Below are 15,066 nucleotides of genomic sequence, written 5' to 3' on the forward strand. Positions count from 1 at the left end.
ACAGCATTTAAAGTGCAAACAAGGCTCCTGGCTCTGAAATTTGTGTTTCTGTTGCGGCAAGTACATCTTCAACAAAGGACCCGTGTGTGGGTGACTCCCCAAATGCAAGCCCGTGGATGTGGCCACTGGGCTCACTCACCTCTGGGAGGGAGGACTGGGCGCTGCGTGTCTGCTTGATGGCCTCCTCGTAGCGCGGAGGGTCTTTTGTCTTGGGGACTGGGCTCCCAAACAGGGAATGCTGGACGACACACGGCTGGGGTGGCGGGGGTGAGCCGGGCTGAGGCAAACAGAGGGAGGGACACGTCAGCTCCTGGCCAGGCAGGGCCCTGCCCTCAGCGTGGGGGAGCCCCAGGACCTAGGACCCGCGTGGCTGCCAGGGTGCCATCCTGTGTGGGAAGGGCCACCTCTACTGTGCTAAGACCTAAGCTGCCCCTTACAACTGCCACCACAGTAGTCTGTCTGTCCTGTCCCACGCATGCGGACAGTCCACGGTGAGAGCGCTGGGGCTTGGAATGCTTCTGGACGCCAACAAGCACGTCCTATAGCTGCTGCTCCGTGCTCACGGCATTACCTTGCTGGAGGTGGTAGGTCCGTTCTGCAGGGAGGGCAGTGGGGCACTTCTGGGCTGCAGAACGCTGGGGGGAGTCTTATTAACACAGGGCTGCTGGACCGCTGGGGCGGGTGCTCTCGGGTAGGGGAGAACGGCGCTCGATGCTGAGGCTGTGAAAACCTGTAAAGAACCGATATTTTCCATTCAGTGTGTTCTTTTCCTCTTCCGACCAAAGAAAACCATGTTTTCGGACAAGGGTCAGCAAATGTTTGCTGGAAAGGGTCATCAGGTATCCAGTTAGGGCCTGCAGGCCCCGGGGTCTCCTCTCACCTGCGGCAGCCCAGAGGCAGCCTCAACAATACAGAAATAGATGGGTGGCACTGGATTCAAGCAAAACGTTATCCACAGAGACAGGCAGGGGCTGGACGTGGTCCCAAGGCCACCGTTTGCCGACCCTGATTTTCTAGCATCAATCGTCCCTTTACTCAGTGGCCTGTGTCTGAGGGTGGTGTGGACCACACCTCCTGGGAAATCAGCATTTGCTCAGGGTAATTTTTCTCTTAAACAAAAGCTTAATTTCTCTTCTTCACCAGGATGATCTCATTTACTCCCATGGCTGTAATATTCACGATTCAGCTAATAATCCCCACAACCTCTCCTCTTTTCCAACCTTGCTCCCAAGTGCCACAGCCACATTTATAACCCTTATAAGCATAAATTTCGGACATCTCAAATTTAATATATTCCAAACTAAACTTTGCCCTTTCCTCCCACCACCTCCAGCCGCTGAGGAAAAATAATTCTTGGTTTTACCTTCATTTATTTTTAAAACTTTGCTGAATGGAGCCGTCAGTCTCCTGCGCTTTCTGCCCTCAGTGCTCACGGAGCTTCGGAATGCCTCCTGAATCAGGCCTCTGTTCTCTGTTGTCCTGATCTGGGCCCTTGCTATCGATCGCTGGAAAACTGGCACAGCCACCGTGCTGAGCCCCCTTCCCGCCCTCCGCCACAGTCACGGCCGGGACGCCCACACCTGATCGAGCCCCCGCACTCCCTGGCTCCTCGGTCCTTCACAGTAAAAAGCTCCCCTCTGGCCAGCACGAGAACCTGCCCCCGCCACCTGGCCCCCTTTCTAGCCGACCATAACGGCCACCAGGGCTGTGGCCATACTCTTTTTTCCAGTTTCTCAAACACTTCTCCAGATCCCTGCGAGGCCCCATTTAAAGTCTGAGAAGCTAACTTCTGTCGGGGTGTGGTGAGGATTCCCTCCTGTGGAACGGCTGTGTGTCTGGCCCATTATGAGCCAAAGCTTTTATTGCCTTTTACAGATGTATGGCCACAGTGGGCTTTTGCTGCTGTATTTCACAGAACTGATTTACACGTAAACAGATCTAATATACTTTGTACCGTATTCTGAAAGAGAAAAACTTAGCCTTATATTTCTGTTGTAAATATCCATGTATATTTCTCAAGCAGGAAAGTGTATTTATGTGTGTGTCTAAACATCCCTCCAAACGGGACAAGTGCTCTGGTTGGGGAGTTCCATAATAAGTGTACTCCTCTTTGGAAAAGCTGAATTTCCTTATATTTGGTACAAGAATTTCTTCCTTTAAATTGGAATTAATGACCCCTAATTCTAGTATTTGGACACTTAGTGAATAAGCCCTTATTCATCTTGTCTATACTCTGTTTTTCCCTTTCCTCTCTAAATCAAACTGTCTGGACATCTGGAACACTCACTAAGCTTATCACTAAATTAAAATGTTATTCTGAGCCCAGTAAGTAATGCGCAGCTATAACTCCTTGCTCACTGTGTTTCCCAGAGGAGATTCTGGAAGAGAACACAAATGACTACTGTTTCTGTCTATTGCTCCAGTGGTCTTAGCCCAGACAGTTCACACCCGCCCTGGGCCATGTCTATAGGTACATCTAATTATCCAAGTTCTTTTATGCTGAAGACTAAGATTCCGAGACCAAGAATTCTCAACTTTTAAAATACTAAGACCTGGGGCACCTGGGTGGCTCGGTCAGTTCAACGTACGACTCTAGATTTCAGCTCAGGTCACGATCTTAGGGTGATGAGATCAAACCCCATGCTGGGCTCCATGCTGGCCATGGAGCCTGCTTAGGATTCTCTCTTTCCCTCTTCCTCTGCCCCCTCTAAAAAATAAATTAAAAAAATAAAATAGGGGCACCTGAGTGGCTCAGTGGGTTAAGCCTCTGCCGTTGGCTCAGGTCATGATCTCAGGGTCCTGGGATCGAGCCCCGCATCGGGCTCTCTGCTCAGCAGGGAGCCTGCTTCCCCCTCTCCCTCTGCCTGCCTCTTTGCCTACTTGTGATCTCTCTCTGTCAAATAAATAAATAAAATCTTTAAAAAAATAAAATAAAATAAAAGGGTAAGACCTATTTTTGAGGCCTTTGAGAGTTTCCTGGCAAGGAGATGTGCACGTAGCTCCACCTACTGGATAGGAGGGAATTTTGGTAGCTTCTGGGGCCTTCACATCAGAACTTCTTGGTAGGAACACGTGCAGAAGTTACCGAGCCCTAGCCCAACACCGTCATTTTAAAGACGAGGAAAGTAACACTCAGAGAAAGTAAGTGAATTTTGCACAAGGCCAACCACATAGGAAGTGTGGAACCAGAACAAGCAGACCTGGGCTTCTGGCTCTTCATCTGCAGGATGGCAACTCTTACCTATACAGAGATCTTACTCAAGGTAAACCTTTCAGAAAGTATCTTTTTCATCTTCAAACATCTCTTCCCAGGGAACAGCACTTCTTCCCCCTCCAAAAAATTATTAATTTGAAAAGAAATTTATTTTAAACCCCAGAAAATCCTACATATGAGGATTAATAACACACTTTTGAAACTTTTCCTTGGAAAAGGGGCTTATAACTGTTAAGACGAGCTCTCTTTCAGTAATGAAGAACTCTCTTCCCCAAACAACTGGGTGATCCACGGCCAGAGGCCATGGCCCCTCAGGCCCGCCCAAGGAGGGGGCACATCACACAGAACAGACAGATGCTTCTCACGAGGAGACTGCTTTGCGGGCGCTTGCAGCGACAGCCTGTCACCCGTTCGCCTTCACCCACCTTTCTAACTTGCTGAGGCTGATTGAGCACATGTGGCGTGAAAGTGTCTTGCTTCTGAGGTATAGTCTGGGCTAAGCCCGAGGACAGCGTGGCCGCTGCTGTCTGAGGCTGAGTCTGGATTCCTGCTTGTGCTGGAGTCTAGGAAGCAGATGAAAAATCAATTTAATTGTCAAAATCAATCTCAGAATCAAGAGTTTAGACGTGTGGGCACCTGACTGGCTCAGCTGGAAGAGCGTGAGACTCCTGATGCCAGAGTCATGAGTTTGAGCCCCATGTTGGGCACAGAGACTACTAAAAAAAAAAAATACATATATATATATATATATATATATATATATAAATTTTAAAAAAAGAGCTTAGATGTGGAATAACGGGTCATGTGGAGATCATATCTGAAGTGAAATAAAATATTTACAGATACAAACTTCATTAACACATAGTTTTAAGCCTGAATTCTAAACCAGAGAGTGAAACACCAGACCAGTTATCTTCATGCTCTGATTGTTTCTTAAGTGGCTAAGATTTTCATTCAAAAATTTTGAGAGAAGCGAAAACAGAAATAGAAGCCTACAAGAGCTCTCCACGTACTAGGTCAGCTGTTGTAGTAACCGGAGCAGCAGCAGGGAAATCTCTTGGGCCCACCGGCCCGAACTCCTGCTTTTGAGCTGCACGCTGTGCTCCCTCTGGGGGGCCGTCAGCCACATGCCGGGGCACACACGGGCCCAGAATAAAACACAATTCTTGTTCTGAGAACATTCAACTCCACCCGAAGATTTGGTTGGGAAAAAAAAGCTCAGAAGAGCTCTATTACAGAGTAGACCTTCAATTTCACAGACACTGGAAAGGTTAAACAGGGGAATTAGAGTTTCTGCACATGCCAAGGGCCTCGGGTCATGCTTCCTAACCCTAGGGGTACAGGACCAGTCTCTTCTGCCATTAAGAGACTCTGGGGCATCAAAATTGAGGAGCACTGCCCCCATTCTGTTTACTTGTGGCCCACACATTTTGTTGAAACCTACCAAAACGCATCACATAAAAACAGCTTGAGGTCAGAACACGGGTTACACAGGCATAAAAGGAGGTTTCCTGCCTATCAGTGCCTTAGCACGTCTCTCAACCACATCCTCTCTCCTAGGTTTGTGGTCACATTCCCCTTAGATGCCCAACAAGCCTTTGGCATCTTCGCCTCACTGGTGTCTTCCAAGAACTACATTTAGGAGGCAGAATATTGGAGTGGGCGTAAAAGTGACAGCTCTGGTCAGAATTACCCAGCTCCGTCCTGGAGCAACTTGCGAAACCTCAGTTTCCCTAGCTCCAAGTGGGTGTTACCACATCTCCTGGAGGAATGGAGCGCCTGGCTGGCTCAGTCGGGAGGAGCGTGTGACTCCTGACCTCGGGATCATGAGTTCGAGTCCCACGTTGGGTATAGAGATTAGTTAGTTAGTTAAATAAATAAATAAATAAATAAATAAAAAGAATGATACAGTGCTTGATGCTGTGTCCCGCACACAGAGCGCCCAGTGACACTAGCTATTCTCATGACACTGTGACGAGTATTTAGAAATGCCTGCATGCGGGAGACTGTGTTCACTGAAGATAAAAGGTATGGAAAGTGGAAGAGCACCTCTCGTTTGTTTTTACCGTACAGAAACAATGCTAGCTATTAATGTTTTGGAATTCGATTCTATGAGGCCACCCCCTCCCCCACCCCCGCATTTCCTGGCACCCCGAAGCCTGGCGTGAAGGCATCTGGGAGAAAGCGTGAGGCAAGCTTCCGCTCTCGGCAGGCTGTAAGGCAAGGGAGTTAGAAGACACACTTCACACCTGGAGTCTGAGGCTGCCTACGGGGAGCTGCACTGAGGTGACACGGGAGCCCTGGATGGACAGCGGCAGCAGCAGCTGGGCGGTCTGTGTGGTCAGTAAAGCCTGAGGCGCAGCGACACCGGCAGGTGGCGGCTGTCCCTGCGAACTCACGTAAAACTGTGGGACGATGCTCGGCGGCTCCGCCTGGGCCACGGCGACCTCCTGCTTGATCACCACCGCCTTCTTGGCCACCAGGGCCTGGCCCGCCGCCGAGAGGGGCTGGCCGACGGGCTGGCCGGCTCCCGGGCCCGGCTGCCTGGAGCCGGAGCAGTCGCTGAGCGAGGCCTCATCCTTGACGGAGGAGCCGGCGCCGCCGAGTTTCGGATCTAACGTGGCCGCCGGACTGGCTGCGGTGCCGGGCTGCGGTTCCAGCAGCGGCTGCTGCCGCTGCCCTCGCTTTTCCACCTCGAGCTGCATTTTCAGAACTTCCACGAGCTTCTGCTCTTGTTCCAGTTTCCTCTTGAGCTCCTCGATCTGCTTCTCCTTCTCCTGCAGCCTGCGGTCCTTCTCAGCCGCGTCCAGTTCCAGACTCGACAGCGTGCTGCTGGTGGGGCTCGGGCTGTCCTCGGGGCCCGTCACTCGCAGAGGGGACGAGCACAGGAACTGCGCCGGCGACATCATGGTCATGATCTCTGTGAAGGTGTCTGCCATGTTTGTGTCCTCGGTCCCGAGACTGGACTGTTCAGAGGGGGACGGTGAGATGGGCAGAGGGGAGCTGACGGTCTCAACACGGGTGGCGGTGCTGGTGCCGGCGGGTGGCAATTCTGCCTGGAAGGAAGAGCCCGAGCTGGTCACGGGGTTGTGCAGTGTTGTGACGGGCAGTGCCACAGTGACTTCTGGGTTACTGGTGACGATGGCAGACGCGGGCACTGTCAGGACGCCACCTGCGGTGACACTGCTATTGTTCATTTCCTGGTAGGGTTTCAGGCGTTCAATGAGGTCCGGTTTGGTGCCTGACACTGGAAGACCCCTTAACTTCAGTTCTGTCTTCAGTTCCGACACCTGCAAGTACAAACAAGTCACACCTCTTCTTCTGGCCCTGCAACTTCTGATAAATCTACGGGACACTTTGATGAGAAAGGGGCCGATGTCTGTCGGCTCCCTATGACCGCACACCAGCAAGCGGGAAGGTTTCTCTTCCTAACCCACAGACACACACAGCTACAAACCCCAAGTACTGCAAAGGCCAGTGATCCAGCAAGGATTTATGTCCAAGGATTGAAAACCGGAAATCATGATGATAACCATCACATTCACTGAGTAATGACCATGTGCCAGACACTGCTGGACGTGCTTTACTCTTCCAACTCATCTTCACAGGAGGTGTGGGTATTATTATTATTACAATTCCTCATTCGCAGAGGAGACGGGGGCAGAGAGAGGCTGACTCGCCGTGGTCCGAGCTACCACGGACAACCGAAGGCCGAGCTGGGGTGGAAACCCATGCAGGCTGGCCTTGGAGATCAGATTCTGGACTGTTACATTTTTTCTGCTTCTCTCAAACTTGGAAACGAGCAGGGAAGAAAAAACCTGCCTCTGCCGTCAGAACTGGTCTGGTACCTGCACATGGTTTATGCTCAATGAATGAGAATCATTACTGGTCATTTTAACTCACTGAGCTACCCAGGCATCCCATTATTGGTTATTTTAAAAGAAACTTAGTGGACATAAACAGAAAGTGCCTCTATAGAGGTTATTTTATGTTGGTGAAGTTGAAGGTCTAGGAAAACTTACCTATACATACTAGAGAAATCTGGCAAATCATTTACATTTCTCTGGTACCTATGGGTGCACAAACTCTCCTTGGACTTCTCACCTTTAAGTCATCCAAGCTAGAAGGCAGAGGTCCCGGCTTTCTCACAGGAGCAGATGTATTCTGTCTTGGAGGGTTAGGTGTGGTACTGTTCAGAGTGGAATTCCCACTGTTGTTATTTTTGTCATTAAGTGGCCTTCAAAAAAACGAGAAAATGAGAGAGTTTATAATAAAATAATTTCTGAATTTGACATTGCTTCTACTAACAATGTGTTAGCCTGTGAAGAGAAAAAGGCCACGGTCATGGGTTGGAAGACTCAATACTTTGAAGACAGACATCAAATTAGATTGCAGGGAAAATCCCTGTCAATGTTGTTTGCTTGTTTGCTTGCTTGGTAGAAACTTAGAAGGTGATTCTCAGCTTTATATGGAAATACAAAGGACCAAGAAAGGCCACGGCATCCTTGAAGAAAAGCCAAGTCGGAAGAGTCATACCACCAGATATCAAAATTCATTACAAAGCCAGTTATTACGATGGTGCGGTGCTGGGGGCAGAACAAATGGAAGAGAAGAGAGAATCCAGAAACAGACCCTCACATATACAGCCTCTTGAGTTATCACGAAGACGGCACTGTAGGAAAAGCGTGGCCCTTAACAATAAATAGTGCTGGTCCACACTGGCTATTCATACAGAAAAATAGGGCCCTAACGGACCCCTACTTCACATCATCTCAAAAACCTAAATGTGAATTATGAAACCAATAAAGCTTTTAGAAAACTTAGGATAACATCTTCATGTCCTTTGGGTAGGCAAAGATTTCTTAAAGAGGATACAAAATGCACTAAGAAGGACACATTTAAGGGTTAAAAGTCAAGCCATGGGAAGAGATATTTGTAATATGTACTTCTGACAAGGCCTCATATCTAGAGTATACAAAGAAGTCTCAAAAGCACTAAAAAAAAGACAAAACCCAATGGGAAAATGGGAAAATCTTGAACAAGTGTACCACAAGAAAGGATACCCAGTGGTCAATAAACGTGTGGACAGGGCTTAGCCTCAAAAGACAGGAGGACGATCAAGAAAAGCACAACAGAACAGCACTGCACGCCCAGCACAAGTGCTGTACAATGACTCAGACTGTGGGTACCGAGCCCCCGGAACGTCCCGAGCTCTCCGCCGTGGCAGGTGGAAGTGTGAACTGGGAGGACCACTCTGGAGAACTGTCTTATGCTACCTGCTAAAGAAAAACCTGCGCCTCTCTTTTGACCCAGGGGCATGCCTAGAAGGACACCTGTCAAGATAGACATGTGTGAACCATGTTTATCATGGCGTTATTCACACCAGCCCCAACCGGACACGACCCAGCTGTCCACCAAGAGGACGGTGGGTGGATCGATTATAAAACACTAGACAGAGTAAAAACGAGCTGCTGCTTTCTGTGCCAGGAAGAGGCAGCTCACAAACATAGTATTGAGCAAAAGCAGCTAAACAATGTGCGCTGTAAGATGGCATTTATGTTCAAGAACAGGCAAACTAGTCTATGGGACACAAGTCAGGTAGTCACTGAGAGGGGATGCAAGGACGCCCTCCTGGGGGAACTGGGGATGTTGTTTCTTGATTTAGGGATCTACCTGGCATTGATTTTCAGTTACGATGTACAGGCCTCTCCACAACCTATACTTCATTTGAAAAGGTTATTAAAGAAATGTTGGTGCATCTGTTGTACTTTTGTACTCCTTTTCCTAAACTCCTTTCCGTATGGAAACCAGGTCCCCGTCTAACTTCTTCCCCGTATGCTACTCTTGGCAACAACGGCATTTCTCTTCGGGGTGGTTGCTATCCGTTCGAGAAAGGTCCATGTGATGCGTGATACTGAAGAGCCAATTTCATTACAGCCCCAGGTTTTACTGTTATACGAACCTTGGTGCTGAAGCAAGGAGACTCTGAATTCCTTATTCTGAACGAGGATGAGGTCCCCAGTTAGAGCAGCTTTGTCAAGAGAGTTTTAGGAAGATTGTGTTTGAAGCCATTTCTGGCCCTGTCAACAGCTAACTCTTGACATACAATCTGCCTAAATTTTGTGGCAGTTAAATATTTTAAGTATTTAAGTTTTTTGAAGTTTGGATGGAACGACAAATGTTTTATGTATCATTTTTTTCCTTTCTAAAAATTCAGTTTTAAAATCTTTTATTAGAATTATGAAAACTTTTACTGTAAATCAGAATTTCTCAACCCTATTTTCATTACTTTCGCTGCAAGGAGCTTTTTTAGATTTCATTTTTCCTAATCAACCTCCCAGTGAAATTTTAATACCACAGGGGTACTGCATAATTACCTATGAACTGTATATCTGGGCTTTCTTAACTAAAAAGTGCAAAATTCCTCCCAACCAGCTTTTGCTCTCTTGTGAACATTATCTCCTTGAGAAGGCACCATGTAAATGTGCCTTTTGATGTGTCATCAAAAAAACCTGATGATTCTATTTTGTGCTGTCTTTTTTGTTGAGATTGTCTAATACCCTACTTGTTACTACGATTAATAATTCAATGTTTACTCTGACCTTTGAAATAGTAAGTTGATCATCCCCCCAAATCGCCCCCCAAATCGACAGAGAAAGAAAAGGTGATGTGTAGGGGGGCCGGGAACCTTGCGGAATGTGATGACAGTATAGATGAGAAACCCAAAGTCCAGACACACGAAGGGACCTTCTAGAACCCTCCACCAGTGTGTGGCTATGCTGGGACCACGGCCCTGTCTCCCAGGGCTCCTGATCTTCCCAAGGTACCGGCAGTGTGTGTCATCAGATAAAATCCCACTGTATGGGTGCTATAAGACTTCCACATTGCTCTCTGTGCTGGAATTCCGGGGAAAACAAACACTGTAGTAAAAACAACGTTTCCACATCCAGGACATGGACATTACACAGAAGTGATGTTCAGTCTTTGTGTAGTGAACAAATGCAGAACGATAAGGGGTCTTTCCTCCTCATTCTTTTTGGGGGATGCTTTCCTTAGGTAGGTGGCTTGGTGGCTGCAGGGATGGGAATGTTTACGGAGGAGAGGGGAACCATGGCCTTCATGGAAAGGCGAGGAACCGAGAGAGACCAGGTCCTCGACGCCCCCAGATGTACTCTTTCCATCCACAGACCGGCCCCACACAATTTCTTTCGTTACAGAAAAGACTATTTCATAGATACCCTATGCAAAACAACCCTTTCATGGGTTTGCAGTTTAACAGGTTTCCTTGCCTGGGAGTAGGGATCAGACATTCCCGCTCTTCCTGGAGTTACTAGGAGGAGGAGGGTGAGGTCACGTGCTGAGCACGCAGCTCGGTGCATCTTAAGGAGCACAGAGATGGGAGCCAGGGTTCGCGTTCGCATCCCCGCTGCCTGCTGCCAGAGGAGGGCGGCGGCAGGGGAGAGAGCCTCCCTGGGCCTGGACAAAGCTGTAAAGCAGCGGCCGTTTGCCTCTGATACTCTTCCAATTCTCTTTGGTCTTCCCTGGTTTCCTTCCAACGTCAACATCTCACTCAGGCCTGCTTGCTCTTAAAGTAATAACATGCTACACAAATTCCTTCTTTCTTCATCTTTTAGATTTAAGTACTGTACAGTAAGGTCTGAATGACTAATAGGTCTAATCTTCCTCGAGATATCAGGATCTTCAAAGAAAAAAGTGAACTGATAATCGTTAGCATATGAGGAGATGGTTCCTAACAGAGGAGCTTTTGAGTGGGTCTTACTCCTTTCCTACTCCTAGAAGATAGGGCTCCCTGTGGAGGAATGCTTGGCATAAGTGTAGAAGACAGGAGTCAAGTTTCTACAGATCATAAACTGAGAGGCTTGATCACTGAAAACATTTTTTCTTCTAATGAAATTCTGCATCTTTTTTAAAGTTTCTTTCTGTGAGGTGAATGTAACTATCCCTTTCTCCTGAAAACTGAGGGAAACGAAAGACAAGGCCTTTGCATTTATATCTATGTTTCCCAGCAAATGCATACTGAGGATGGCTATCTAGAAATTTCTATCCGTGCATAGCTAAAGTTTGCAGTCGATGTCCTGCTATGGATTCAGTCTCGGAAGCTGGTGGAACTCACTTCCTTCCGTCCCTCCCAACTGGGCTCAGACTCTGGAAATGTGTTCCTTCTCCACAACTGTTGGTCACCAAGACCTTTAGTTGTCTTTGAAACATCTCTCATCTGTTCCTTCCTTCCCGTTATCAGCGCCCTTTCATCTTCTCACATCTACTCTGTTGTGAAATTTCTGTTTTTCCTATTTCCAGACTCCCCTCCAGGACCAGCATCAAACCGCTCTTTCTCGCACTTTGATTCCGTGACAGCCTTCTGAATCACCTACCACAGCCAGATTCAAGGCTGCCTAGCTGCGAGCTCCTCCAGACGGAGGCTCAACTCAGTTTTGTCTTCTACTTTTCTCAAAAAAGCGAATCACATTCTTTATTTGGGCTCTTTTTTTCATCAGCCAGTAACCAGACATCACCCACTCCTTCCTCTGTTCTTGCACCAAGATCATCCCCCTTGGCTTGAAAGGGCCCTTCCCTGGTTTCAGGCTCTTTCCCATATAAGTATCCCACCTTTCTCATAAAGCTTTCTCAACCACTCCAGCAACTACACTCGTCTTTTTTTTTTTTTTTTTTAACTGTTTACAACAGGTCTTACACTTGGGTGCTTTGCTCACGGCATCTACTACTACTTGGGTGAGTAACAGGCAAAAACTTCCCGGGTGGGTCACGGTGGGAATCCCCTCTAACTCGCAAGGTGGGGAAGGGCTTTCAGGGACAGAGACTGGGCTGGCCTGCTGGCCGCTCTCCTGGGTACCAGGGCACGACGGGGAAGCCCGGGCAGCAGAAGGCCCTGGGCGGAGGACGTGAGCCGGCGCCCCCCGCAGCCCCGCGGCCCCGCGCGTACTTGAGTGGCGCAGGCAGGATGGTCTGGTAGTTGTAGTGCTGCTGCTGCTGGCTCAGGATCTGCAGCTGCAGGAAGAGCTGCTGCTGCTGGAGCAGGCGCGCGTAGTTGGAGTCCATCTGCGGCTCGCTCTTCTCGCCCTTCTGGTCGGGCGGGATGTACTGGTGGTACTTCAGCTTCTTCACCCGCGGCTTGGGGTCCTTGCACTTCTTGCTGCGGTGCTTGTCGTTGGGGTTCTTGGGATGGCTTTGCTGGTTTCGGGAGAAAGAGAACAACGTTTTAGGAGAAGCTGTCACCGTGTGCCTGACGGACCCGGGAGCGAGCGGCGGAGGGCCCCGGACACCGGGGCCGCCAGCGGGGCGGCGAGTGACCGAGTGTGCCTCCAGGGCGAGGAAAACGTGGGGACGCCTCCTCTGACCAAGAAATCTGGCTCCTAAGGACTTACTTCCTCCTGCTGCCTTGTTCCCTTAGAGTAAGGGAAGGCTATGCAGCTCAGCCTTATCCATTCAAGTTCAGCCAACAGTCACTGCGGGTGTCTCATGCGGACACACTGGAAGGGCTCACGCAAAGGACTCCTAGTTAGAACAGGCTGCGGGCTCGAGCTACAAACGGGAGAAGACGAGCGATCCATCACTGTAACTGTGGACTATTTTATGGTCATTAAAATATTCTAGAGTCATTCTTGAGCGGATATGTACAAACAGAAAAAACGCTTCTAATGGAATAGAGCAGACTATGAAGTTATGTATTTCTTTTCTTTTCTTTTCTTTTTTTTTTTTTTTTATTTTTTGAAGAGGAGACGGCAGGGGCCGAGACAGAGAGAATCTTAAGCCGCTCCATGCCCAGCGTGGAGCCCCAAGAGGGGCTCGATCTTATGACCCTGAGGTCATGATCTGAGCCCAAATCGAGAGTTTGACACTTAACTGACTGAGCCACCCAGGTGCCCCTCAAGTTATGTATTTCTAAGGAAAATACACCCAAATACTGTAATCTCACAGTATGAGTTCCCTGTTATCTGCTTATTGTGCTATCAATAACTGATTTTATTCCTGGTCTTTTCAAAGTGATGACAACAATGGATGTGGTCTGGGAACCCGAGGTGGCACACTGTTATGTAATGATGAAACCGCTGACCTGGCTAATCAGGAAGGCACTACTTGCGGGAAAAGGGAGGGGACAGGCACACAGTAACCAGTAGGCCTCAGACTAAATCTGCTGTTACCTAGTCACTGGCATGTTCTCCCACAAAGTGAGGGTGGGGAACAACAGCTTTCCTCTCAGAACGCCCCCCCGCCGAACTGTGATCTGTTTCTCGTGTGTACCTGTCTCTTCCTCTCCTAGCACAGTCCCGGGACCCCTGACCAAGCCTCTGAACCTCACCTTCTTCAACAATGCCTCCGGCCCCAGAGTCAAAGCCCTCCCTACAGACACACCAGAGAAGAGGAGAGACCCAGAGAACAGGAGAGGCTGAGAACTCAGCACCCACAGGGACAGATGGGTCGGCATCCAAACGCTCTCTGTGCCATCTGTGACACACGCTTGGGAATGTGGGCAAGGGAGGAGAGCTGAGGTTATTAGCTCAGCTGCCACGTGCCACACTCGGGAATTTCTGGCTCCAGTACTAAGTGATGGAAGATGGTGAGATACACTGACTTGTGCCCTGGGGCCACAGATGCTGGGCTGCACGGACACAGAGAGGCTGGAGAAGGGAGCCTTCTCTGCAGGAGGGCCGAGGACCACGACTGTGCCAGAGTGGATGGAAGCAAGGAATCTGGGGAGGCAGAAAGAAGGCTTGGCTGCCCCTGGGGAGCCTGGATCCTTCCGAGCCTCGTTACTTCTTCCGGCCTCCCTTCTGGAAGGTGCTGGGAGGGTTGGCTAACTCTCCAGAGTCCTTTTTGCGTTCTAAACGTTTGACATCAGTGTTCTGCTATGTTTGGCAAAGCCACATCTGAAATGCTGACACTATTCTCTATCACCGTCCCTCCGCCCCCATCCGGCAGTTCTAAATACACTTAAAAAAAAAACTTTAAAAGTATACTACTATATATTAAGAATTTTGATCTTCCGTGGGGCTTGTTCTAGCTGGATTATTTGCGCCCAGTCAAATGTAGGGAACGGTGCCACCAATCTGCAGCTTATCTAGAGAACAAACCTGGCTTCGACCGGCCAAATCTCTGCTAAATCAAAAAACGCAGCTGCTTTTCTAAAGCCTTTAACCTGTCATGTAATACATCTGGACCAGCGCGGACACTGACCTTGTGTATACAGTCTGAAATTACGTTCCCATTAAAGACATCTGTTTGTGAGGCTCCCGACTCCCCAGCACTGCGCTAAGAGGCTCGATCTTACCCCACTCCCAGGGTTTCCTTCATTCTGGCAGCCTGGATGGCGGCAGAACTGGGAACTGCTGATAAAATGTATCCTAAAGCCTTTCTGCAGGGCTCTGGGAGTTTCACGGAGACCGAATGTTTTGCGGTTCTTCTGTGACTACAGAACAATAGGGCATTTGTGGAAGGTGGTGGTTTCCAAGACCGAGGCGTGATCGAGCAAGTCTGCCTGTGGTTTTGTTTTCAAGGCTTCGGACTGAAAGCCAGGCTGGCCAACGCAGACATGTGCCTTTGTGTTCCCGCAGACAAGCCGCCGGTAAAGACCTCGAACCAGCGTGTGTGCAGGGACCCACCTTTACTAGCGCTGGCCCAGGCTTTGCTGAGGACACAGTATTCGTGGGGACGACAGGTGCGGTGGACCTGGTGGGGGGCTGATCCACAGGAGGAGTTTTCAAGAATTCAGGAACTGCAGGGGACACTGAAGTAAACTGGTGGAAAAGCCAGAAAGCGAACAAGTATGTGAACTCAATGACATAAAATTAGAAAAACCAGAATTAGAAGGGAAT

The 15,066-nt window shown here is 49.0% G+C and overlaps 1 protein-coding gene across 4 annotated transcripts in view; it reads right to left on the reverse strand.

Moving 5' to 3' along the window:
- Positions 1-15,066, reverse strand: part of LOC111156098 (MKL1/myocardin like 2) — a 119,751-nt gene that overhangs the window by 22,294 nt on the left and 82,391 nt on the right. For 2 of the 4 annotated variants that reach the window (XM_022516704.1, XM_022516705.1), the window contains exons 7-13: positions 14,854-14,988; positions 12,177-12,424; positions 7,319-7,451; positions 5,464-6,504; positions 3,640-3,777; positions 572-730; positions 140-277 (exon numbers count right to left, since the gene is read on the reverse strand). In XM_022516704.1, coding sequence (XP_022372412.1) covers positions 140-277; positions 572-730; positions 3,640-3,777; positions 5,464-6,504; positions 7,319-7,451; positions 12,177-12,424; positions 14,854-14,988 — 1,992 coding nt within the window. The remainder of the gene's footprint in view (positions 1-139; positions 278-571; positions 731-3,639; positions 3,778-5,463; positions 6,505-7,318; positions 7,452-12,176; positions 12,425-14,853; positions 14,989-15,066) is intronic. The other 2 variants (XM_022516707.1, XM_022516706.1) reach the window with 2 other exon arrangements.

This window comes from Enhydra lutris, unplaced genomic scaffold, assembly GCF_002288905.1.
Source record: "Enhydra lutris kenyoni isolate GAN:26980312 unplaced genomic scaffold, ASM228890v2 scaffoldscaffold45, whole genome shotgun sequence".
In the NCBI taxonomy this organism is placed as follows: domain Eukaryota; kingdom Metazoa; phylum Chordata; class Mammalia; order Carnivora; family Mustelidae; genus Enhydra; species Enhydra lutris.